General features: G+C 44.4%; 1 protein-coding gene across 5 annotated transcripts in view; it reads right to left on the reverse strand.

The window, feature by feature from the left end:
• Window positions 1-26804, reverse strand: part of LOC126250148 (uncharacterized) — a 637275-nt gene that overhangs the window by 583452 nt on the left and 27019 nt on the right. For all 5 annotated transcript variants that reach the window (XM_049951536.1, XM_049951540.1, XM_049951537.1 and 2 more), the window contains one exon: window positions 26080-26232. In XM_049951536.1, the coding sequence (XP_049807493.1) occupies window positions 26080-26202 (123 nt within the window). In that variant the 5' untranslated portion in view covers window positions 26203-26232. The remainder of the gene's footprint in view (window positions 1-26079; window positions 26233-26804) is intronic.

Here is a 26804-nt window from a genome sequence, read left to right on the forward strand (position 1 = left end):
TTCTCGACATTCAGCGACGTTATTAATTATTTTTCTCGCAATTTGAGACACTACACGGCACAACTATCAGTTCGCTAGCTGTATACGCAAGGTTGTGTCTTACGTTGCTGAGGTTGCCAACATGAGCACGCCGGAGTCGACAGACTTCTGCCGATCCAGAACTAAGAAGTCCTCGTTCATCTCTTTGTGAACAGACTATAGTTAGATACCATACAAATTAATCACTGTCGTGTCGTTTGTAAGTGCCGGAGAAAGACAAGTAAATTATTATTTTTTTTTTCTTGTAGTCCTTTGATAGCGTAGAGGCGTAAATTGAAGTTCAAAGGGTTGGTTTTAATTGTTATGTCTTATATTTACACAAATAGCTTAACTTCCGTTCACAGATAAATGATACTAAACATGGCCATATTTAAAAATAAACGTAGACAGTACAGTCGGGCCGGCCGAAGTGGCCGTGCGGTTAAAGGCGCTGCAGTCTGGAACCGCAAGACCGCTACGGTCGCAGGTTCGAATCCTGCCTCGGGCATGGATGTTTATGATGTCCTTAGGTTAGTTAGGTTTAACTAGTTCTAAGTTCTAGGGGACTAATGACCTCAGCAGTTGAGTCTCATAGTGCTCAGAACCATTTGAACCATTTGAGTAGAGTCGGACAAACGATAACCAATGTATCTTATATGCAACAAAGTGATAAGCAATGACGCTGAAACCTTGCAAGCTGGGGTATCATCTGAGGTGTCACCCTGATAAAACAGGTAAAGATTTGGAATACTTTGAAATACTTAAACACTTCAAAAGAGACCCGCATTGGAGTAGTGGACAGCATGTTTGCTTCGGCGTCGCGAAGAAATAATGATGGGTTTGCGGGCGTTTTGTAGTATACCACTACTTATAGTGAAATCTGGAAAACCGCAAACTGTCGGTAACAACTGATTTTGCCATGCATTGAAGATTTTTTAAACGCTGTTCTATAAAAACCTGCTTTTGGGCAGCAACAAAAATGGTTCAAACGGTTCTGAGCACTATGGGACTTAACATCTGTGGTCATCAGTCCCCTAGAACTTAGAACTAGTTAAACCTAACTAACCTAAGGACATCACACACATCCATGCCCGAGGCAGGATTCGAACCTGCGACCGTAGCAGTCGCGCGGTTCCGGACTGCGCGCCTAGAACCGCTAGACCACCGCGGCCGGCGGGCAGCAACAGCTCAAAGACGTGTTGATGAAGTTAGTTACCATATTTAAAGAATATGGTGTAATTATCTGCAAATGACCCATTTCTCCATAAAACTGGACGAGTCAACAATAATGAAACATTATTACTGGGCTATGTTCGTTTTGTTATGGACAAAGAATCCATGGAGAACTGCTCCTCCCGAGAACTGAGACAGCAGACACTAAAGTTGAATCCACACCTAACATTTTGCAAGATTATTTCACGGAAAAAACGATCCCTTCATCAAATATAATATCAGCGGTGGCAGGTGGAGCACCTGCCATGTTTGGGTGCTATCGTGGGGATTTATAGGACATTTAAAACAAATATATCCGGAACGTTTGCAATACACTGCCTCCTCCTCGACTGCATCTAGTTCCTAAACATCTGAATGGTAGATTGCATCAATCTCTTCAGTTTTTCATTAACGCAGTAAACGAAATTCGAAGCAACGTGCTAAACTGCGGGTCATGTGTGCAGTTTCGTGAAGAAAATTCTGAGAACTTTGATCAATTACTCCTCCACACTGATGCATGTTGGCTGTCGAAAGGCTTATGTATTATAAAATTTTTCTCACTTTCTGACACTGTTTTATAGTTTTTGGATGCTAAAAATACAATTTTAAAAGAAAATTTAGTCGAGTGGAGACCAGACAGCTTATTTAACAGACTTGTTTATTAAATTTAATGGGATTAAGTTACACGGCGACAGACTAATCTGACAAAAAACGAAGTTCATCATTTGAACTTTTCTCGTCAGAATTGAACTAATGATGCAAAACATTGGACAGCGCGTATTTTCCCAGTTTCCCAGTTTGTCACAGACAAACTGCCAGGGTGATGACTTTTCAACCTACGCTCAACATTTAAGTCCTTCGCAAAGACTTGATTATATTCTGACTATAGCGGATTATCAGACTATACAATGATACTGCACAAACGGATGTCACATTACAATCACTGACGAAGAATGTAAGGTAAAGTTTGGAGACGGATATCAGCAATTCTGACTTAAGAGAGACGTACCTATTCCTTATCCTGTATTATGGAATATCGCGAGGAAGTTTTTGATAGCTCCTCCATTTTCGTACCTCGTGGAAAGGGATTTCGAACACGCTTGCGGAAATCAGTGACCGAGGAAATTTTTTATTATTACACTTAATTAAATTGAAGCCAAAATTGAAAATTTGCTAATAAAGCACCAGGCTCAGCCCACCGACGAAACTCATTTATGTATAATTTTACTAAATTTGCATTTTGTGTCGTTTAAATAAATACGTGTATAAAAGTTGACACTCTACATTTCTACAGTTAAATCTATCACAGTGAGCAGCACTGTATTCATACTATGAAAGGCAAGGGGGTCTAAGCAAAATAGAAAAAATTGGCAGATGGCCTTAGAGGCAAAAAGCTTGGCGACCTCTGGACTAGAACAACGGTTGCGAGAAACTCGTACGTTACGCGCTTAAGAGAGCTGACAATGTTGTTCCTCGGACGCGCATCGGGGTTTGTAGACATTTGTGTTTGAAAGCATGCATCGCAGTGACACCTTGTGCGACGAACAGCAGGGTCGCCACACCACACAGGTCAGAGATCACTGTCTTCGTTGTGTGCAAACCGTAAAGCGGGAGATTTGAAAGTAATTCGACATTCAAACTCATTTCACAGCCAAACATTTCAGACGACGGGCTCCTAAACCAAACTCTGGCTGCTAAGTCCCGCGTACAAACTCTAGAAGCCATTAACAGGAATGTACATAATCGTGAGGTGAAAGAATACACATGATGGAATGAATACATTTCCCCACGTTCATCACTGCAGAAGCAGACCCACCGGTTGGACAGCACAGGGGATGCGCTGACTGAAGAGAAAATTGTTCTTGACTTGTTTGATTTTACGTTTATCTAAACATAAAAATCACTCAACAGCGATGCTAAAAATGTAAAATTTCGCTAACAGCTGAAGAAAACGATTGAGCTAAAATGCCACAACGTTACAAAGTATAAAAATTGTGTTGAACACTTGAAGGATTAATACATTTGAGTATAATCATTACTGATTCATTAGTTTATGGAAAGCACTTACAATCGATGCAACTGAGTCTGTGATAATGTAATTTCAGTAATTGTTACGGTTGTTTGTAGAATCGTAGGAGAGACGTGAAGATTATGGTTTAACAGATGAAGTAGAAGTTCATATTGGGAAAGCGTGTGCAGGAAATCAGCCGTATCCTTTTGCAAGTATCCACCTCGCACCGTCATTTTCCTTTGGTGACTTAGAGAAACTATATCTGGGTGGCCGGACGGAGATTTGAACCGCCATCTTCACGAATGACACGTGCTAACCATTGCGTCACATCACGATGTGCAGAAATGTGAAGTGCAAAAACTAGATCTTGTTACGTGAGAGCGATTAATTATCTTTGTAATTGCTATATGCAGTAAATTTTATACTGTCGCCACTTAAAAGTGGTACACTGTGAATACCCTGTCCTAATGCCATGGAACATGCTTCAGTATTTCCAAGTCAGTGCGAGATTTTAGTTAAAAATTCGTCCTTGTGCAATCTTATTTTCAGCATTGAAGAAAACCAATCCATGCAGAATGTTGTTGAGTACATGGTTATTGGGTCTGCCTAACATCAGTGGAACCTTTCCGGTAGAAATCGCAACACAGCACGCGGAAAGGACGAGCAGCTACCGCCATCTTTCGGACTCTGGTGGCCTAAATATCGAATCATTAACATGAGGGACATGGGACGAACTTGCCGACAGATCGCATTGTATTGGAATGACTGTGGAAAGTGTGTTGACGAGATATGGGACTCCGGACAACAATGTTGCACATTAATTCTGAACAACAGACGTCTTCAGACGTAGAAGTAATTTCGGGCATTCCCCCGGGGAGTGTTATATGACTCATTACTTTTCACAGTGTACATATAAACGATCTGACAGATAACGTAGAAAGCTCCATGAAGCTTTTCGTTGATGACGCTGATATATATTGAGAAGTCGCAACGCTGGAAATTTGTAGCGGAATGCAGGAGGACCTGCAAGGTATCGATGCTTGGTGCAGGGAGTGGCAACTGAGCCTCAACAAAGACAAATGTAAAGTGTCGCGAATACATAGACAAAGCCGGCCAAAGTGGCCGAGCGGTTCTAGGCGCTACAGTTTGGAACTGCGCGACCGCTACGGTCGCAGGTTCGAATCCTGCCTCGGGCATGGATGTGTGTGATGTCCTTAGGTTAGTTAGGTTTAACTAGTTCTAAGTTCTAGGGGACTCATGACCACAGCAGTTAAGTCCCATAGTGCTCAGAACCATTTGAACCATTTGAACATAGACAAAGTCCATTTATTGTATGATTACAAAATTGCAGAACAGTCACTGGAGGCAGTTACGTCCATAAAGTATCTAGAAATATCAGTACGGAGAGATCTGAAATGGAATGACCCCACATAAAACTAATCGGTGGTAAGGCAGATTCCATACAGATTCATTGAAAGAATGTTCAGGAAATGTAGTCCATCGATAAAGGAAGCTGCTTACAAAGCGTTCGTTCGACCAGTATTTGAATACTACTCGTCAGTAGGGGATCCGAAGCAGATAGGACTGAAATAGGAAATAAAGAAGATCCACAGAAGAGCAGCACGACTCGTTACAGATTCATTTAGTTAACGCGAAAGTGGGACGGAGATGCTCAGCCAGCTCACTGACAGACGCTGCAAGAGAGGCTTTCTGCATCACATTATAGTCTACTGTCGAAGTTATGTAAGAATAAGTTCTTAGAAGAGTCAATCAATATGTAGCTTCATCTACGTATGTCTCACGAAAAAGGCACCGAGATAAAATTAGAGATATTCGAGCCCACAGGAAGGCTTACCAGCAATCGTTCTTCCCATGAACCATTCGCGACTGGAACTAGAAAACGGAGAAGTGACGCTGGTACAAAAAGTACCCCCTGCCACACACCGTAAGGTGGCTTCCGGACTACAGACGTACCGGGTTGTGATTAAAGTGCGGCTTCTCACAGAGGTCTAGAGTGAGCTGTAATTATCGTATGGGAGCGAAACTTGGTAGATATTCTAATGCGTTATTGCGAAACCAAAAAAATGTGTTCCAATTTTTGCCACCAGTTGCAAATCCGGCTCTGTGAATGCTAGAAAGACGTATAGAAATGTTTCCATATATAATGGATTAGTTACGGAACGTGGGGGAGAAAAGGTCAAACGAGTGAGAAAAACATAACGTTCGTTTTATTATTAACTGCCGCTTACACAATTCGTTCAACACGAGCACCAGAGACGTCGACGAGATGCTGTACAGCGCCACATTTGCACCTGCTGGCGAAAACTGGGATTAATTTTTTTTCGGCGTAAATCGGTTCCGCAGCACGCATTATCATATCTACGAAATTTCTCTGCCATACGATAATTACAGCCACTCTGGACCTCCGTGCTCAGGCAGCATATGCTTTGCTAAGGTAGAGTACAAGCTTCACACTGAACGTCTCCAGTTTTCGGAAACAAAAAAATGGAAGTATACTGTGCCGAAAAAGTGTGTTTTCTGTCTAGCCCAAACACCAGTTTTCGTCATATTAACATCCGTCAATAGCGACGGCGATAGATTTCGTAGTTTCTGCTCCAACAGTAAGGTCAAATATTTTGTGTAGCAACTGTAGTTTTCAGCTGATCATCTCGAATCTTCAGAAGCAGAAGAAGATAACCAAATCAGATCGCAAACGATCGGGTTTACAGGGAAAATTCACAGCTGCAGGACAAACACTGGAATTCTGAAGCAGTTTCCGTGACCATTCAAAACATTCACAAAAAAAACCATACTCATACTAGTACAGCAGCCATGCTTCTCCGGTAGCTCCTGACTTTTTTTAAAATTATTATTACACAGCTTTCATAATCTCCCAGTTATTATTAGGGCAGAACCATAATATATCATATACTATTGTATGGAGTACTACCTGTGTGTTTTTGACAAGGAAATCTTACTGAAGCAAATTACTGCGCAAAACAAATGCATTACGGATCACGGGAAAAAATATGAATCCCAGTATGGTGGAAATACCACGTTACTCTATTTCAGCCAATCACGAACTGCAGACGTCGGCAAGCGGCAGGGAAAGGATGGTCATACTTTAATTATCCAGAGCTTTAGTAGTTAGAGTCAACAGAAACACTGATAGGCTTTCTGTCGTGTTCACTGAAGAGTCAATTCTTCTTTTCGGCCGGGCCCGCAGCATAGAAGTCATATGACTTTTGTAATAAATAATTGTAGGTAAGCAGCAAATAGTTTAATTAGTAATACTTATTTATTATAAGCTTGTTTTGTCTCAAGTAAACACGTAGATGTTACATTTGGTGAGACTGCTCACGTTTGTAAAAGTTGTAGGTAAAGGTCAGTTTGCGTACATACATACGTCTAGTTGAAACAGAAACCCATACTGCATCAATGAGGTAATATTTTGACTGTCTACCTGTTGTTAGATCGTCATAATCAGTAAGCTTTGTTTGTATAAATTATTTTCGTGAAATATTTTTGGCAGTCTGGTGACAGTATTTCACGAAAATATTGTATACAAACAAAACGTACGTCATTATAACAATCTAGCAACACGTAGACGGTCGACAGTTTACTCACTGATGAAATATGGGCGTCGATTACTACTAGATGTGCAAACTGACCTTCATGTATAACGTTTACACTGAGGTGAAAAAGTCACAGGACAGCGGCATCTACGTACACAGTTGGTGGTAATATCGCATACACAAGGTATAAAAGGGCAGGGCATTGCCGGAGCTGTCATTTGTACTCATGTCATTCACGTGAAAAGCTTTCCGACGTGATTACGGGTGCACGACCGGAATTAAACTCTGAACGCGCAATGGTAGGTGCGGCTAGACGCACTGGACGTTCCATTTCGGAAATCGTTACGGAATTAAATACCCCGAGATCCAGAGCGTCACGGGTGTGCCGAGCATACCAAATTTAAGGCATTACCTCTAACCACGGGCAAAACAATGCCGAAGGCCTTCACTGAACGACCGAGAGCAGCGGCGTTTGCGTTGAGTTTCTGTGCTCACACAACAGCAACACTGCGTGATATGACCGCAGAAATCAATGAAGGACGTACGACGAACTTATCTGTTACCACAGTGCGGCGAAATTTGGCATTAATTGGCTATACCAGCAGATGACCGATGCCAGTACCTTTGCTAACAGCACGACATTGCTTGCAGCGCCTCTCCTGGGCTCGTGACCATATCGGTTGGATCCTAGACGACTGGAAAACCGTGTCCTGGTCACATGAGTCCTGGTTTCACTTGGTAAGAGCTGATGAGTTCGAGTGCGGCACAGACCCACGAAGCCATGGACCCAAGATGTCAACAAGGTACTGCGCAAGCTGGTGTGGCTCCATAATGGTGTGGGCTGTGTTTACATGGAATAGAGTAGGTTCTCTGGTCTAACTGAACCGATCATTGCTCAGAAATTGTTATATTTGGCTACTTGGAGACCGTTTGCAGCTATTCATGGACTTCATGTTCCCAAAAAAACGATGGAATTTGTATCGATGACAATGCGCCACGTCATCGGGCCACAATGGTCCGCGATTGGTTTGAAGAACATTCTGGACAATTTGAGCGTATGATTTGGCCACCCAGATCGCCCGACACGAATCCTGTCGAACATATATGGGACAGAATCGAGACGGCAGTTCGTGCATACAGTCCTGCACCGGTAACACATCCTCAATTATAGGCAGCTCATAGAGGCAGCATCACTCAATATTTCTGCGAGAGACTTACGACTTGTTGAGTCGAGATGCTGCACTATACCGCGCAAAAGGATGTCCGACGCGATATTGGGAGGAATACCATGACTTTTGACACTTCAATGTCTAAACCGCGTAGACTCATCAAATTAACACCTACAGGTTTACTTGAGAATGGTGCTAGCTATGGCCGAAACAAGCTTACATTATTTGCAGCTTAGCTGCAATAATTTATTTAAAAAAGTTTCAATTCTGTCTGTCGCATTTCAGATCGACACAGAAGTGTTTCTAGATGACCTGAGGAATTATGGCAGGAAGTAGTGATTCTGTAGTCCCATAACTTCCATGAATCATGTTGTGAGGAGGTATAGGATATCACAACATGACTGATTTGGTGATAGGTGAAGAGTTGTTGTCATTCCCTTCATTACCGCGATACTAAATGTCATGCTCCAGTGGGATAACACAGGACTCCACACAGCAGTTCACGGCATAAACGCCTCGTGTAATGTACAGAACCTTGACTGGCCTGCTCGGTGTCCTCACTTGTCACCCATAAGTGTATGTCTGGAATGTGGAGGCAAGACTTACGTCTCATACTAGTCTAAAGCCAGCAATCTTCATGGCGTGACAAAGAATATACTTCACGCACGACAATAAATTCCTTGCGTGATATTTGGGAGCTGTTTGCTTCCATGTCACAACAAATACAGGACTGTATTGCCATCATACTGATGATGATGAATGTTAGTTCCAAATGGAATAAAAGTTTGATAACTTATTATCCATTATGTGATGAACATATCAAAGTTTTTTAAATATCGGACTGGTGTTTCATGGTGTAACGGTTTCCACTTCCGTCTTTGTAGTTTGTACGCTACTGGCCATTAAAATTGCTACACCAAGAAGAAATGCAGATGATAAACGGGTATTCATTGGACAAATATATTATACTAGAACTGTCATGTGATTACATTTTCACGCAATTTGGGTGCATAGATCCTGAGAATTCTGTACCCAGAACCACCAACTGGCCGTAATAACGGCCTTGATACGCCTGGGCATTGAGTCAAACAGAGCTTGGATCGTCGTAACACATCTGAAATGAAACGTCCACTCTTCAAAGAGCCGTCTATGTGAACAAGAGGTAACCGAGACGAGTAACCAATGGCACCCCATACCATCACGCCGGGAGATACACTAGTATGGCGAAGAGGAATACACGCTTCCAATGCGACCATCATGATGCTGTAAACAGAACCTGGATTCGAAACTTCATTCTAGAACCTGGATTCATCCGAAAAAATGACGTTTTGCCATTCGTGCACCAAGGTTCATCGTTGAGTACACCATCGCAGGCGCTCCTGCCTGTGATGCAGCGTCAAGGATAACCGCAGCCGTGGTGTCTGAGCTGATAGTCCATGCTGCTGCAAACGTTGTCGAACTGTTCATGCAGATGGTGGTTGTCTGGTAAATGTCCCCATCTGTTGACTCAGGGATCGAGACGTGGCTGCACGATCCGTTACAGCCATGCGAATAAGACGCCTGTCATCTTAACTGCTAGTGATACGAGGCCATTGGGATCCAGCACGGCGTTCCGTATTACCCTCCTGAACCCACCGATTCCATATTCTGCTAACGGGAATTGGATCTCGACCAACGCGAGCAGCAATGTCGCGATACGATAAACCGCAATCGCGATAGGCTACAATCCGACCTTTATCAAACTTGGAAACGTGATGGTACGCATTTCTCCTCCTTACACGAGGCATCACAACAACGTTTCACTAGGCAACGCCGGTCAACTGCTGTTTGTGTATGAGAAATCGGTTGGAAACTTTCCTCATGTCAGTGTAGGTGTAGGTGTCGCCACCGGCGCCAACCTTGTGTGAATGCTCTGAAAAGCTAATCATTTGCGTATCACAGCATCTTCTTCCTGTCGGTTAAATTTCCCGTCTGTAGCACGTCATCTTCGTGGTGTAGCAATTTTAATGGCCAGTAGTGTATTTTAATGTTGGAAAGGGGCTAGGCGTACTCAGATAACACGGCGCACCGGCCGCAACATGCGCAACGACGCAACACTACAGACTGTGTTAGTGTGGCTCAGTGCTTCTCGAAAGTGAAATACGTCATGGCAACGCTTGTCTGTTTTGCAGCATCCTATCATTTGCAGGTGTTGAATGGAAAGGTGTAACCGTGTCGAGAAGACAGACTACAAAATTAAATTGTGTGATTGGAACAAGCAGCGACGACGAGTGATTCAGGCAGAGCAGATGCAGTGGTGTGGAGAGTGGAGCGGGCGGCTCCAGCTCCAGCGGCAAGTGTCTGCCGGCCGCGGCTGCTACTGGCAGAGGCGGCGGCGATCAATAGGCAGGCAGCGCCGCCCACAGAGGCCCGGCCCGGCGCCGTCGCCAGCCGGCAGGCGGCCTCTCCGTCCCACCTCGCCAGCCTAACAACCCACCTTCTACAAAGATACCGCTACACCTCTGTATCTCATCACAACCGCAGCCGAGATCAACTAGACGTACGTATGCAATTGGGAACTTACTACCATTTTCCGGATTTCTGGTTCTCTGTTGCAAACTGTGATGCAATATGTGTAGTATGTCGTGCAGAATGAAACGATGTCCATGCGCAATGTGTTTCAAATGTCTCTCTCTCTCTCTCTCTCTCTCTCTCTCTCTGTGTGTGTGTGTGTGGGGGGGGGGGGGGGGTTTCGGGCGCTAAACAGCATGGTCATCAGCGCCCAAACGCATAGAAACAGGAACACATGCGGTGAAGGGACGAAGATGGACAGCAAACAAGGAGAACGGTTAAAAGACACAGACCTGACGCAGTTCCAAATCCTCACATACAGAGGCAAAACAAGAGGAGAAGAAACGCACTAAAAAAGGAAAGGAAACAAGGAAAAGAGAACATATCGAAGTGAAACAAGTAGATAATCGTGACTGGCGGACCTCTTACCTAAAACCTGGGTGATCCAGTCACCCAGCAGCACATTAAAATCCTCTCCTTAAAATCCGAGGCAACAAATTGGACAGTCGTCTTGCAAAATAGAGGGCAAATCCGGTGGCAAGGAAACCACCGCCCTCTGGTCAGAGAATAAAAGACAGTCAAGTAAAATGTGGCGGACAGTAATCTGGACGCCACAAGCACTGCAGATTGGGGGGTCCTCCCGCCGGAGTAAAAAACCATGTGTTAAGGGACTGTGCCCGATGCGGAGGCGAGTGAGGAGAACCTTATCCCGCCTGCATGACTGATAGGACGTACGCCATGGCCGCGTGGTGGCCTTGACCAGACGCAGCTTATTTTCACCGACTGCCAGCCACTCCTCTTCCCATTGACGCATAACACGAAAACGCAGAAGGGAGGTAACAGCATGGAGGGGGACGGCACATTCAACAACGTGAGGGAGGGAACATGCATCTTTGGCAGCCACATCCGCCAGTTTGTTTCCCCTAATACCCACGTCCCCCGGCACCCAGCAGAAAGAAACGTCCTTCCCCTGCCGTTGCAGGCGGAGTAGGGCATCACGGATGCTCTGGACGACCGTATCCACTGGGTACAAGTGTTGCATGGTCTGAAGGGCACTCAGGGAGTCAGAACAGGCACTATGGGACTTAACATCTGAGGTCAGCAGTCCCCTAGCCTTAGAAAGACTTGAACCTAACTAACCTAAGGACATCACACATCCATGCCCGAGGCAGGATTCGAACCTGCGACCGTAGCAGCAGCGCGGTTCCGGACTGAAGCGCCTAGAACCGCTCTTCCACAGCGGCCGGCGCAATGTTTTTCTTTCATAGCTTGTAATAAAAAACTGAAATCTGTTCTTCCCTTTTGAATCACCCGGTGTGTCTACAGCAAGGGTTTTGATTTTGTTTCTGACATCACGATATCACAAACAATTGACAGACAATGGAAAAATCAACTTCAGATACGGAAAGTTTCGAGGTTTCTTATAGATCTAAGCAAGGTGTGCAATGAAATATTATTAAAAATTTGACAGCATATGCTAAATTGCTGGCTAACACTGAATCAAGTTACACTTCAAACATTATAGCACGTTGATACGATATAGCACAATAATGATGGTGTTGTGTTTCTAAATCGTACAGAGCAATTAATTTCAAATGCCATTTCTGTATGCATTGTATGGTGTTTCCTTGCACGGTGATGCCCGCTGCCTCACACTCAAAACATTTCAGAATTTCACTAGTTACTTGTTGCCGCTCTCTAAACTGTGTTAAAATTTATTCTCGTGAAGTTACGTACGAGGGCAAGAAACAGCTCGTCGATTTTCGATCAATAATTTCTAGATATCAAGCAACCCAAAAATAAGACGTCATAGTTTATGACATAACGGTAGCATTATTTGAGGGGGAGAGGAAAACAGCGTTAGTGGCACGACATTTCCTGTGAATCCACTCAGGGAGGTATTGCACACTTATACCTAGCAACAAAAAAATGAGACGTTTGTGCAATTCCACGCGGTGGCATTGTCGCTCGTAACCGGACCAGTATTTAATACCAGATGGCCTTCGGTAAGTGGACCTTCAGTACTGACGGACAACAATGTTGTTGGTACTCGTTTGTTGGCGAACGTTTAAACTGCTGGCTTCCGTGCTTCGTTCTCATATACTGGAGTTTTCAGTCAATAACACGAAACAGACCGAAATGTTTACTCTTTAGGTTTCCACCTGCATGCTGCCATTGAGGAGGACTATTTTCGAGTCAAGTACAGCCTCAGAAGGAGGCAGCTGTCTGACGCAGTAATCAAACTGTAATCACAGATATAAACACTGTGTACGAGAGTGATGATAGTAAGCTTCGTTTGTTACTGCCAATATCACAGCGCTACTGCGATTCTGATTATGCGTCCGGAACGGTGGTTATTTCGGGACTGCTTTTAGTGTGTGTGTGTGTGTGTGTGTGTGTGTGTGTGTGTGTGTGTGTGTGTAATAAAAACATGAAAGCAGTATCATCTACTCTGAGAGATTACGTAGACGAGGTAGTGAGTCAATCGACGACTCATGAGCCGATGGAATTTTTAAATTCTGAAAACGAAGATACTCGTGGTGAAGAGCGAGGAAGGCTACTGCCAAATACGACAGGATTTGCCTAAAAATGTTTAATGCTCGGATAAGACAAAGCCTACACATCGCGATGACGCCACTTGAATTCGCTTTTCAGAATATTACCGAAAAACTGTGCGTGAAATAGCCATGGATACAACCGACATATTCCTCTGACGACGATACAACTCGTTCAGCAATAAGCATAAAAGCAACTGAAGGTAACACGAGTACTTCTCACATGCAATGCAGATCAAAGAGCGTCTCCAACCAGAGGATCACCTACTCACGCTGCATCACGCACCGGCTCCACGGGCCACCCAAGGCTAGCAAAGCACACCATCCTTCACTAAGACTATTATATTCGACGTCAATATTACTAATTTTGTATATTAATACTGGCAACAGATCCGTTTCCTACGAGTGATTTGCTTCTAAATACTGGTGCCTCACATGTTTGAGTCCTCCTTCACGCTGGATTGCAACCAGCAAAAAAGATACTACTATCGAAGCACAAAAAATTCGAATATGCTCCTGTTTAAAAGACTGACTGAAAATTGCCTCATTACCTTCCTCAGCACCTTCAAAAAAATTCCAAAGATTTTGGCATGCGAACATATTTGCGCTCTTTTTAACATGCAGCACACCTCTCACCCCCATGAGCTCGCCTAACCGTAACTCGCTCACACACTAGTGAATCGCTGTATGTATCTCATATCCATCCACTACCACTTGCCAGTCTTCACACACTCATTCAGCCCAGCGCATTGTCATTATCTCTTTATCTCTAACTTCCACAGTCTCCTCCGTTCCGTCCTACCACTACAGTCACTTCTTATTGCTCTCTCTTACTGCGAATATCTCATTCATTCCTTCCCATAGCTGCTGTCTCCTCTCACTATGTCTCTCTCCCTCGTTGTCATATACTCTGTCTCTCATTACCCGACTCTCATCCACTTTCTCTTTCTCTTTGTTCCTCCCCTCTGGCACTGTCTACTTCACACTTTTCCTAACACTGTTCTGTCACTGTCCCTATGTTCCACTGCCACTGGGCCCCTCTCTTTCTCTCAAACTGCCGCTGTCTCGTTCGCTCTTTCTATAACTCAACCACTGTGCACTATCTTCCAGTATTTATTACTCTTCCTTCGCTTTCCCACTCTCATTGTTTCCTTCTCTCTCAGCATAAAAAATCATGAATACGAAAGCCGGCCGAAATTTTTGGGAAATTTTTTAAAGAAGCTGAGAAAGGTAGAATGAGGCAGCTGGTGTCCCACATTTCAGTCGGAGTCTTTTTGATAAACAGGAACTTATCAGCATTTTCGTGTGCTCCGATAGGAGTATTTTTCCACTGGTTCCCTTCTTCTATCTGCAACAGCAGGGTATGTCATTCGCACGAAAAGAACTTTAAGGTCAGTAAAATTTTTATCGTTTACTTATGCGAAATTGAAATAAAGCAAAAGTAACTTTGCACCTCAAACCGGATTTTACGTGTACAAAATCTTTTACGAGCTTCAGCACTTCAACATGAGGTTCCCAGAAGCCTTCTGATGTAACGGAAACACTTAACAGCATATTTCCCCGTGCTACGTGACTTCATAAACTGTGTTTTCGCCTCATACCGCATTTTACGTACACAAGTAGGGTAACTTTGAACCCCTGTTCCTCGGGAACAGATACACATGTCACGAAAATTTTGAAGTTTGTTCCAGATCTGGATCTTCGGAATATATCGTAAAAGTTACCGCCGTATGCGGTGCATAGTCATCTTGGAATCGGCGGCTCGGTTTTGGTACCCAAAAACCACGTTTTTCGGGTGTTTTTCAATAACGAATGGTTCAAATGGCTCTGAGCACTATGGGACTCAACATCTGTGGTCATAAGTCCCCTAGAACTTAGAACTACTTAAACCTAACTAACCTAAGGACATCACACACATCCATGACCGAGGCAGGATTCGAACCTGCGACCGTAGCAGTCGCGCGGTTCCTGACTTAGCGCCTAGAACCGCTAGACCACCGCGGCCGGCTTTCTATAACGGATAAAGATTTTTGAAAACGGGAAGATGGCACTTCTAGATAAATGGGTGGAGAATACACCAATAAAAATCGGCGCAATTTGCTGCGGTTATTATTTAGACAACCGCTGCTGACGAGGAAAAAAAGGAATAACGTTGTTTTCGGTTTTTTTCAGGAAAGGCCATGAGCTAATGGTGGAAAAAGAACCAACCGATTTACTGCATTTGACTATGTGGAAGTGAGTGTGCAATGTTAAAAAAAAACTGACCGTGTAATGTAGGATAGTTACAGTAAGACGATCCTTCAGTTGGGTATCCAAATGGTCGCTAGCCCTAGGACTATCCAAAACACTGGACCCTACCTATCGCCAATAGAACCGGAGGTACGAGCCCTGGAAAAATCCCATTTTTATGCTCCGCGTTTTGGAACATATTACTGATACATTAAGGATTTTGGGAATACCAAAGCTCGGAAATTAAATTTGCTGTTAAAATTTGTTATTTTTGAAATTGGGTGACTGAATATATCTTTTCGTATTGTATCTCTGACAAATAACTATTCTATAAAATTAATACCCTAAATAATTTTTGAATGCTAGAATTGGAACAGCTAGTCAACCTAATTTCAATATCGGCTGGGAGCACCAAGATAGAGCCCCCTTGCGGGCGACGGACAAGATACGACTGTCTCTGTCGTCAAGAAGGCATCGGAACTAATGTTCGTTAAGTACAACGGATCACCGACTCTCCAGCTTGTTCCAGGCGAAATGTGCTGATGCTAGTGGATGAATTAATGCACAAACGTCATTGCATCACATTTCACTATAGCAGTTATTATGAACAGCGGGGAAATTAAAACAAGTAAACAGGCGGTAAGAAAAACGCTCGACACACAACGGAAAACATTGACGGATTATTTGTCCGGAACGTATTACATCTGCAGAAAGCTGTTGTTAAATACGACAGCAATACAACGTCATTTGTCACGGTTATTTGCGAGCAAGAAGATTGCTGAAAGCCGTGAGTTATCCTCGCACTGTTTGCTTTCTCTCAGATCTCTACTGAAATGTCACTTTCGCTGCTGCTCTTCTCCAGCGAATCCGTGAAGCGTGCATGCCTACCAATACTTCAACACGGGTCACCGAGGACGAGAACACTAAAGCCTTTCGCAAAATACTGTTCCGAAGTTTCGTCTTGGAGACGAAGCACAACATGGTCAAAAACTTCCGGCGTATTTCTTTATGAATCTTTTTACTCTATATTAGATGCATCGTGGAAAAAGATTAGGAAAATAACGAAACTTAGAAAGTGAGACATTTCTGACACGTACAGAACAAATGTGTTATTTACAAGATACGTTTTTTTCCAGTTTCAGTCACTTTTAGCCAATATTTATTGGCACTGCGTGTTTCGGCAGGATACTGCCATCATCGGGCGCCTAAATATAATTTATACATCAATTGTTAACTGTCAATATATGTGAAGTGACGATACGATTTTTTGATGTGTGATTAATAATTGGTGTACAAATAACATGATTTTGTTTGCACATGTGCCAACAGCCTCGATATGTTTTTCAAATGAAAACATTCTCTCTTACGACTGTACAGTTTTCAAATTTGTTGTCGGCCAATTTCGACTTTTTGGTCATCATCAAACAACGACTTCCGTAAGTTCCGCAGCGGCGCACAGCAGATACAATCCATTCGTAGAGGATAACAGAGAAGGCAGGCGATAAGAGTGACGACTTCCTAGCAAACAGAATTCAGTATTCAGTTCTTAACGTAGAGGCTTCAGTAGGGCCATTATTACATCTACATTGTTACTCTGCAATTCACACTTAAGTGCCTGGCAGAGGGTTCATCGAACTATTTTTATACTACTACTCTACCATTCCACTCTCGAATGGCGAGTGGGAAAAAGGAACACCTAAATCTTTACGTTCGAGCTCTGATTTCTCTTATTTTATTATGATGACCATTTCTCCCTACGTAGGTGGGTGTCAACAAAATATTTTCGCATTCGGAAGAGAAAGTTGGTGACTGAAATTTTGTAGATAGATCTCGCCGCAATGAAAACCGCCTTTGTTTCAGTGACTGTCACCTCAACTCGCGTTTCGTATCAGTGACACTCTCATCCCCATTGCGCGATAACACGAAACGAGCTGCCCTTCTTTGCACTTTTTCGATGTCCTCCGTCAATCCTACCTGGTAAGGATCCCACACCGCGCAGCAATACTCCAGCAGAGGACGGACAAGTGTAGTGTAGACTGTCTCTTTAGTGGGTTTGTCGCATCTTCTAAGTGTTCTACCTCGTGGTAGTGTGGCAGGAGCTACAAACAGTAGGGTCACACTTCCATGCGCGAGAAAACGATAACTGCAGAAAGTACAGGCAATTTGCAGACGGTAATTTCTTTTTTTTTTTCGCTTGGCCAACGTTTAGTCAAAAATTAACACCAAGGTGTTTTGTTTATAGGAACTATCTTCACAAAGTGCGTGTAGCTAGGAAAGGAAGCCGCGTGCGGGTGACACATCAAGTACCCACGCGGACGTCCTTGTTCGTGATGACAACACGTGGCGGATGCATAAGCCACAGGCTCTTGAAGGGACTCGCCACGCAGCTGTTAGACGCAGTGCGATCTGTTCAATGTTACGACCTTCTTCCGTTCGGTTCTCTACTGAAACTTTTTTCAGTTTCCAAAGAACACGATTCGTTTAGCCGAAGCAGACCCTTGTACCTCTGTTTGTTATGACCAGTAGCGCTGTTAACAGGACCACTCGGCCGGCACTGTGGCCTAGCTACCACCATATGTTAAATATGTCATCTTCATCTACATCTATACTCCGCAAGCCACCGTAAGGTGTGTGGCGGAGTGTACTTTGTGCCACCACTGGTCAGTTTCTTCCCTGTTTCACTCGCAAACGGAACGAGGGAGGAACGACTGTCTGTATGCCACTGGTTGATCCCTGATTTCTCGTCTCTCATTTTCGTGGTCCTTACGCGAAATTTATGTTGGCGGCAGTACAGCCGTTCTGCAGTCAGCTTCAAATGCCTGTTCTCTAAGTTTTATCAACAGTGCTCCTCGAAATAAACCTCGCCTTCCCTTCAGGGATTCCCAGTTCAGTCTATGAAAGACATGTTGTTCGAAGCTACCAGTAACAACTCTAGCAGCCCGCCTCTTAACTGCTTCTATGTCTTCCTTTAATCCAACCTCCTGCAGATCCCAAACACTCCAGCAATGCTCAAGAATATGTCGCAATAGTGTCCTACATGCAGTCTCATCTGTACATATGGAGCACGCTTTCCCAAAAATTCTCCCAATGAACCGAAGTCGACCATTCACCTTCCCTGCCACAGTCCTCACATGCTCGTTCCATATCATATCGCTCTGCAAAGTTAAGCCCAGATATTTAAACGATGTGTCAAAAAGGACACTACTAACCCTGGTACGAACATTACGGGTTCGTTTGCTATTCATCCGCATTAACTCCAATTTTTCTACATTTAGTGCTAGTTGCCACTCATCACCCCAACTACAGTAGACATTTTGTCTACGTTATCTTGTATCCTCCTACACTCACCTCCGACACCTTCCCGTATTCCACAGCATCATTAGCAAACAACCGCAGATTGCTGTAATATTGTTAATATGTACAACGATGCTAACCAGTTTTTGCGATGCCAATATGACTTCACGATATTAGGACATGTTTTAAAGCAGGTATGCCTCGTCGTATTTTAGGCACATGTTATGCACAAGTAATTACGGCATATTTTATTAAGACGTAGACTGTCCATTAGTCGTTTTAGTTCTTCCATGTTTTGCTGCGGATCAGAAGATGGTCATCGCTGACCGAAACTGGCAAGCTAAGGACTAACAGATTGTGTGATCATAGACGGACATAAAGGATATCTATTGTACACTTTCTGAATCAATATTTTGTTCGCGACTACATGGGAGCTTGTGAAAGCTCCATGAAATGATTATAATATCGCCCATTTTACTCATGAATTAGTTAATGTTCTTTCGATTTGTTGCTTGTGAGCTACATGAGAGTATGGAAAGCTCCGCAAATGTTCAAACAAATTTCGGGCTTGCAGCCGGTCGTCATTCAATACTTTGCACGATATTTCAACTGGGCACCTGCCAGTCATCTTCAGGTGAGCCGTCGCAGACTGGCGAAAACGTCCTCCGTTCCACAATATATAGAGTACTGTAACTACTCTGCGCATGCGTCGAAAATTTGTGGACCCGGAATAGCAGATTGAACGTACGTCGCATAATGTTGCATTTATATGTAGTCAAAACTTCAAACGCGTTTTTCTCGAAATGACTTTTTTTGTATCGCGCGGTATGGTAACTTCAAATCTACTGAACCGATTGGCATTATTCTTTGTTTCCGAAGAAGCTAACTAAATTGTCTAGGAGTTGTACCACTTTTATTCCGATCCATCAACTATAAATGTTTTTACTAGGCTGACGAAGTCGAAAATCGAACGGAGGACGTTTTCGCCAGTCTGCGACGGCTCACCTGAAGATGACTAGCAGGTGCCCAGTTGAAATATCGTGCGAAGTATTGAACGACGACCGTCTGCAAGCCCGAAATTTGTTTGAACAGTCAATTCGCCGGGAAAATTTTAAAATTCACAGCTCCGCAAATATTGGTTTGCGTGAAACATGCTACATCACCTTTCGATTTCAGCATTTCCTGTACCTACCTTCCTTTTCCGTTCACTTCGAGAAGCCATCCTGCATACAACTTACATTACACGACAGATAACAGCCGTCAGGCTGTTAGCAGATGACGCAGTTGTGTGCGTGTGCGATGGGTTCGTATCGTTAGTAAGTGGTTACGAGATGCTGGAAGAACATTTGACGATGGTCCCTAAACATAAATGTATCCAAAATAACGTATGTAAGTACACGAAAAAGACCTTAACTTTGTTAGAAAGATGATCGACAGTCAGTCATCGGAATAATTCACAGCAGCGTATATACTGATGGACGACAACATTGTGAGACAGAATGCCGCCTAGTGGCGTTGAAGACGCGTGTCGCGGTTAGGAAATATACAATGCGGTGACAAACGTCGTGGGATACCCCCTAATATCGTTTCGGACCTCCTTTTTGCTCGGCGTAAAGCAGCAACTCCACGTGGCATGGACTCAGCAAGTCGATGGAAGTCCCCTGCAGAAATACTGAGCCACGCAGTCTCTATAGCCGTCCATAACTGCGAAAGCGTTGCCGGTGCAGGATTTTGTGCGCGAACTGGCCTCTCGATGAAGTCCCGTAAATGTCCAATAGGATTCACGTCAGGAGATGTGGGTGGCCATATCATTCCCTCGAACAGTTCAGAATGTTGATCAAACCATTCGCGAACAGTTGTTGCCTGGTGACAATTCCACCGTTGTTTGGGAACATGAAGTCCACGAATGGTTGCAAATGGTCTCCAAGTAGACGTACATATCCAGGATCCAGTCAATTCCAAGTAAACACAGTCCACACTACTATGGAGCCACTGCCAGCTTACACAGTGCCTTGTTGACAACTTGGGTCCGTGGCTTCGTAGGGTCTCCTACAAACTGTAACCGGAACTCATCTGACGAGGCCACGGTTTTCCTGTCATCTAGGGTCCAACCCATATGGTCACGAATAGAGGAGATGCCCTGCAGGCGATGTCGTGCTGTGAGCAAGGGCACTCGCGTGGGTCGTCTGCTGCCATATCCCATTAAGGGGAGCTTTGCTATCTCTGGCCCGAAAAAAGCATTTTCTTTGAGGATTTTTTTTAGGGATGTGTTACAGATATCAATGTCAAATTTGGTCAAATTGTTTATTGATATTTCCTCTACAACATGGAATTTTTTCGACAGGAAATGTCGAAAAGCAAAGACGGAAGTGCCGTCGGAACGAAACAAAATTTCGATGTGGACCTCCACGCGCGGTACGTCACAGGTCAGCCGGCTCGTCTGAAATCAAAATTAAGTTGACGTTAGCGAAGTGTATAAGATTCTTTAGGAGTTGTACCTCGCTTAAGATATTTGGACCATAGGAAACAAAATGGCGGCCATTTGAAAAAGATAGGACTTTTTCATCGATTTTCGACTTCGTCGGTTTAGTAAAAATATTTATAGTTGATGGATCATGGTACAACTCCTAGACAATTTAGTTAGCTTCGTCGGAAACAAAGAATAATGCCAATCGGTTCAGTAGATTTGAAGTTACCATACCGCGCGATACAAAAAAAGTCATTTCGAGAAAAACGCGTTTGAAGTTTTGACTACATATAAATGCAACATTTTGCAACGTACGTTCAATCTGCTATTCCGGGTCCATAAACTAGTCCTTCCTCTTACTCATAGAGGGCGTTCTGCTCGATCTGGGCCATCCTGCGCTGCTCCAGAGCCGCTCGTACGGCCGGTGACAAGCTGTTTTTGGCCGCTTGAATCCGGTAGTTGTCTGAATGCTTGGCGAACTGCGTCGAATAGTGTCCCAGGGTGACGTCCATTGTTGTCCATGATCTTCAGAATTGCTGAATACCCTTCGCTGAAGCCGCTCACTGCCAGGAAAGTCGCAATCTCCACAGTCTTCGCACCAGAATGCAAATGCTTGGGGGCTAACTTCCAAACACACACGTTCAAACTTTCATTTGAATTTTGTGTGTTTCCTCCCATGCACCGGTACAATAACTCGTCCTATAAAAGAAAAAACTGTTGCGTGAAAAACGCCGATTTCAGGCAGGTGCATTTTTTGTTCAACCGCGAATAACAAACATTTCCGTTCCGTATTCGGAAAAACCGTTTCAGGGTGGATTCTAAACACTTATATGGATCCGAAAATGCATGTTTTTTTAAAAAATCGTTTTTTAACCAAATGATAGTAAACCTCCCCTTAACGCCAAATTTCGCCGCACTGTCTTAAAGGATACGTTCGTCGTAAGTCAAACGTTGATTTCTGCTGTTATTTCACGGAGCGTCGACTGTCTGTTAGCAGTGACAAGTCTATATTAACGATGCTGCTCTCAGCCGTTAAGGCCGTCGGCCATTGCGTTGTCCGCGGTGAAATGCCTGAAATTGAGTATTCTCGGCATACTCTTGACACCGTGCGTCTAGAAATGATGAATTCCCTAAAGATTTCCGAAACGGAATGTCCCATGCTTCTAGCTCCAACTACCATTCCGCGTTCGAAGTCAAGTCCCGTCGTGCCGCCATATTCACGTCGGAAAAGCTTTCCACATGAATCATCTGAGTACAAATGGCAGCTCCGCCAATCCACTGTCCTTTTATACAATGTCTACGATACTAGCGACATCTGTATATATGCATACCGCTATCCCTTCAATTTTGTCACCTCGGTGTATAAGCAGAGCAGAGAGAATGGGGAATGATTCTAGCGATGACAAGAGAAACCACTGATATAAGCGACTTGGACAAAGGTCAGATTGTTTCGGCCAGGCGCCCAAAAACCGACATTTCGGAATCAACGAAGCTGGTCGGCTGTCCGCGTGATACTGTCGTGTACACCTATGGAAAGCTGTCGAACGACAATGAAATCCTGAGTACGTGACAAGCGGTTGAATTTCCTCGCCTCTTTGCAGAAAGACGATGTCGAAAGCTTCCCGCTCTGTAAAACAGGGTAGTCGGCAATTTGTTGCAAATTTGACGGCAGAGCACAACGCTGGTGCAGTTGGAAGCGTTTAGCTGCGTACCTTTCAGCGCACATTGCTGAACATCCGACTCTGCAGTAGGCGACCCGTACGTGTTTTCACGTTGAACCAAACAGCCGGCCGCGGTGGTCTAGCGGTTCTAGACGCTTCAGTCTGGAATCGCGCGACTGCTACGGTCGCAGGTTCGAATCCTGCCTCGGGCGTGGATGTGTGTGATGTCCTTAGGTTAGTTAGGTTTAAGTAGTTCTAAGTTCTAGGGGACTGATGACCATAGATGTTAAGTCCCATAGTGCTCAGAGCCATTTGAACCATTTTCGAACCAAACATATTGTTAGTTACGATTGCTACGGACACGTGATCACGGACACTGGACTCTTGCAGTGAATACGTGTCACCTGGTCGGATGAACCACGTTTCTTATAGCACGAAGTTGATGATCGTGTCTGGATACCTGTCATCTAGGCGAATGGTTGTTTAAAACATGTACGAAGCCGCAAATGTTGGCAAAGTATTTTGGAGTACACCGTTCAATGCACATTGTTGTATGTGGGGTTCCGCAGATGAATAGTCCTACGAGTTCCCATGCTGACTGAGTGACACTGTCAATTACGATTTCAATGGGCACTGGATCTCCGAGATTGGAGCGTAGATCAATGGAAACCTGTCTGCTCGGAAGATTAATCACGTTCCTTGTTGCACCCTGTCAGTGGTCGTGTGGAGATACACCGTCGTTCAGGCGAACCGGAGCTAGAAACACGCACCGTTCCATGGAAGCAGGATGATGGGGTAATATGCTACGTGGGATACTCACCTGTGCTTTCAAATGGTTCAAATGGCTCTGAGCACTATGGGACTTAACATCTGAGGTCGTCAGTCCCCTAGAACTTAGAACTACTTAAACCTAACTAACCTAAGGACATCATACACATCCATGCCCGAGGCAGGATTCGAACCTGCGACCGTAGCGGTCGCGCGGTTCCAGACTGAAGCGCCTAGAACAGCTCGGCCACAACGGCCGGCACCTGCGCTTTCATCGAAAGTGTTGTAGTAACAAAAGGCACCATGGCAGCTATGGACTACATGAACAATATTGTGGACCAGCTGAATCCTTCCATGTTTGCCGACGTCATTGGTATCTTCTAGCACAATAACTGTCCCCGTCACAATGCCAGAGTAGTGCTACAGTGGTTTGAGAAGCAGGATAGTGACCTCACATTGACGTCTTTGCCAACAAATTCGCCTCACCTTAACCCGATGGAAAATACACTCTAAGAGAGGAAAAAAGGCACATCGCGAAAATCCGAATGGGACGGAAATCGGTAGATGTAATGTACATTTAGGGATACACAAATGAGTACACTTTCAGAAACATTGGATGATTTATTTACGCGAAAGAGCTTCAAAATTGAGCACGTCTATAACGTGTTGGTCCTCCTCTGACCCTTACGCAAGCAGTTTTCGACTTGGTATTGATTGATAGAGTTGTTGGATGTCCTCCTCAGGCATATCGAGCCAAATTCTGTCCAATGGGTGAGTTGGATAGTTAGAATCTCGAGCTGGTTGGAGGGCACTGCCCATAATGCTCCAAACGTTCTCAGCTTGGGAGAGATCCGCCGACCATGCTGGCCTAGGTAGGGCTTGGCAAACACGAAGCCAAACACCAGAAACTTTCGCAGTGGGCGGGCGGGAATTATCTTGCTGAAATGTAAGCCAAGATGGCTTGCCATGAACGGCAACAAAACGTAGCGTAGAATATCGTCGACGTACCGCTGTGCTGCAATGGTCCCACTAAAAAAAAAGTGGCACCTCAGACCATCACATTTGTTTTTTGTGCTGTATGGCGGGTGACAGACAGGTTGGTCTCCCACCACTGTCCGGGGCGTCTCCAGGCAGGTCTTCGCTGATCATCGGGGCTCAATTCAAAGCGGGACTCATCACTGAAGACTCTTCTACTCCAATCACTGAGACTCCAGGCTGAAGAAGTAACTGGAGACGCCATCCTGGGCTTACATTTTAGCAAGATAATGCCCACCCGTACACGGCCAAAGCTTCTACTGCTTGTCTTCGTGCGTGTCAAAGCCTACCTTGGACAGCGAGGTCACGGGATCTCTCCTCAATTGAGAATGTATGGAGGTTTATGGGCATTGAGATCGTTCGTTTATGGTGCTTTTTTTCCTTAGGTGTATCTGGAATACTATGGGGCACGAGCTTCGTGAGCACAAATGAACGAAGGACTTTCAGAGTCCATACCAAGCACAATAGTTGCTGTATTGTGTTACAGAGGTGGACCAGCAAGCTACTTAGCAGGTGGTCATAATGCTTTGGTTCATCAGTGCGTGTATGAAGGAGTATCTGCCCAGTGTAGTTTATAGTGGAACGACTACCAACTCTAGCAGTAGAGAAAGCAGATAAGACATCGAGATTTTATGTAAAGAAATCTAACAAAGCATGACTGACCCATGACTGGTACTGAATTATCTGGGACTCTTAACGAGGTCCTCGCCAGGCTGTAAAGGCTCCTAGGGATGTGCAACGACCGCCGTGTCATCCTCCGGCTTGCAGCCATCATGCATATGCAATATGAAGGTGCATATGGTCAGTACGCCGCTCTCCCGACCGTTTTTCACACTTTACAGACCGTGGAGTCGGTCAACCAACTCCTCAATTGGCATCACGAAGCTAAGTGCACCCAGTAACAGCCGGTTCCTCCACATGGCAGCCCGCCGTGCTGACCACTCAGCTACGGAGGCAGACTTAGAGCTATAACCACTTTGGATTACCAGATACGAAAGAGAAGATGCAAGACGAACACTTCACAAAAATACTCCGCAAACACCAGTGGGAGCCGTCACACCATCAAGGAGAATTTTACTTTTACAAATTTAGGAGACTCACGTAAAATACGAGTCACGAAACACATCTCCTCCTGCAACACACATCAGACACGTGTCGACGATCTTTCTACCTTGTTACAATTCGCCACTGAAATTGGAAAGCGGGTGGAGGGAATTAAAGTAAACTGTTTGGCAATGGTGGTTCTGTGCAGTACTGTTACGGTAATAGCATACCTACTTTATCTGTCAGGTACTCTACTGTTCGGAACTTATTGCTGTTTTCGTAATTTTTTGTAATTTACAGAAGGAATTTAGGTTTCATGGTAGAGGTGTCCCTTTTCCAAAGGCAAATAAAGTTATGTGGCTATGATGGACGATGAATGCGCTCAGCTACGTGTGTAAACTTCTTAAAAATGTTAATCTCTGAAAGCCGCCAGAGTCCCCTTTAACACAGACGAGCCAGTGTGTTCTCTTAGCTTTGTTTGCAGCTCTTACCTTGGTTTCCGCGATGGGTAGCACGTCGTCCATAGTGCAGTAGGACTGGAACCTGTGCGCCGCCGGAGAGGTGGTGTATGCATATGCTTCCTTCCCAGCCTTACACGACATGCATGAGCCCATAAATGACTGGTTTTGTGGCACCGGCGAACGCTGCAAACGGTTTCAACGTAAGCCATTTAGTAACAACCAAAGACTTGTATGCTGCAAGTACACGTTTCAGTAAGATATACTGGCCGAAAAACTTAAAATATTACATGCAAATCTAATGGCTAACACCTTTAACAAGTTAGCTACGATTTATTGGGTTCGTGCATACGTTCGTAGCGTTTTTGTTTTCCATGTTGGTATCCCCGTTGCTACGGGTTTATTTATCGATTGTCATTTTTTATTTGTAGTTCACTGTCGCTATCAGTGTTAACATATTGTCATTTGAATATAGTGAGTGAAGCTGCGGACGCTACAAAATGGAGTGTCAAGAGGAGAAATCGGAACATTTCCGACATCTTACTCTGTTTGAATTCAATACAGGAGTGACAGCAGCGGAGGCAGCCAGAAACATTTGCGCCTTGTATGGGGATAATGCCTTTAGACAGAGCATGGCAAGAAAATAGTTTTCTCGTTTTAAGGAGGATCTTTTGACATTGGTGACTCCCCCACGTCAGGAAGACCTTCGGGGTTTGATGAAGATCATTTTAACGTATTAATCCACCATGCTCCAAGTC

The sequence above is a fragment of the Schistocerca nitens genome, chromosome 1 (assembly GCF_023898315.1).
Source record: "Schistocerca nitens isolate TAMUIC-IGC-003100 chromosome 1, iqSchNite1.1, whole genome shotgun sequence".
Classification (NCBI taxonomy): Eukaryota; Metazoa; Arthropoda; class Insecta; order Orthoptera; family Acrididae; genus Schistocerca; species Schistocerca nitens.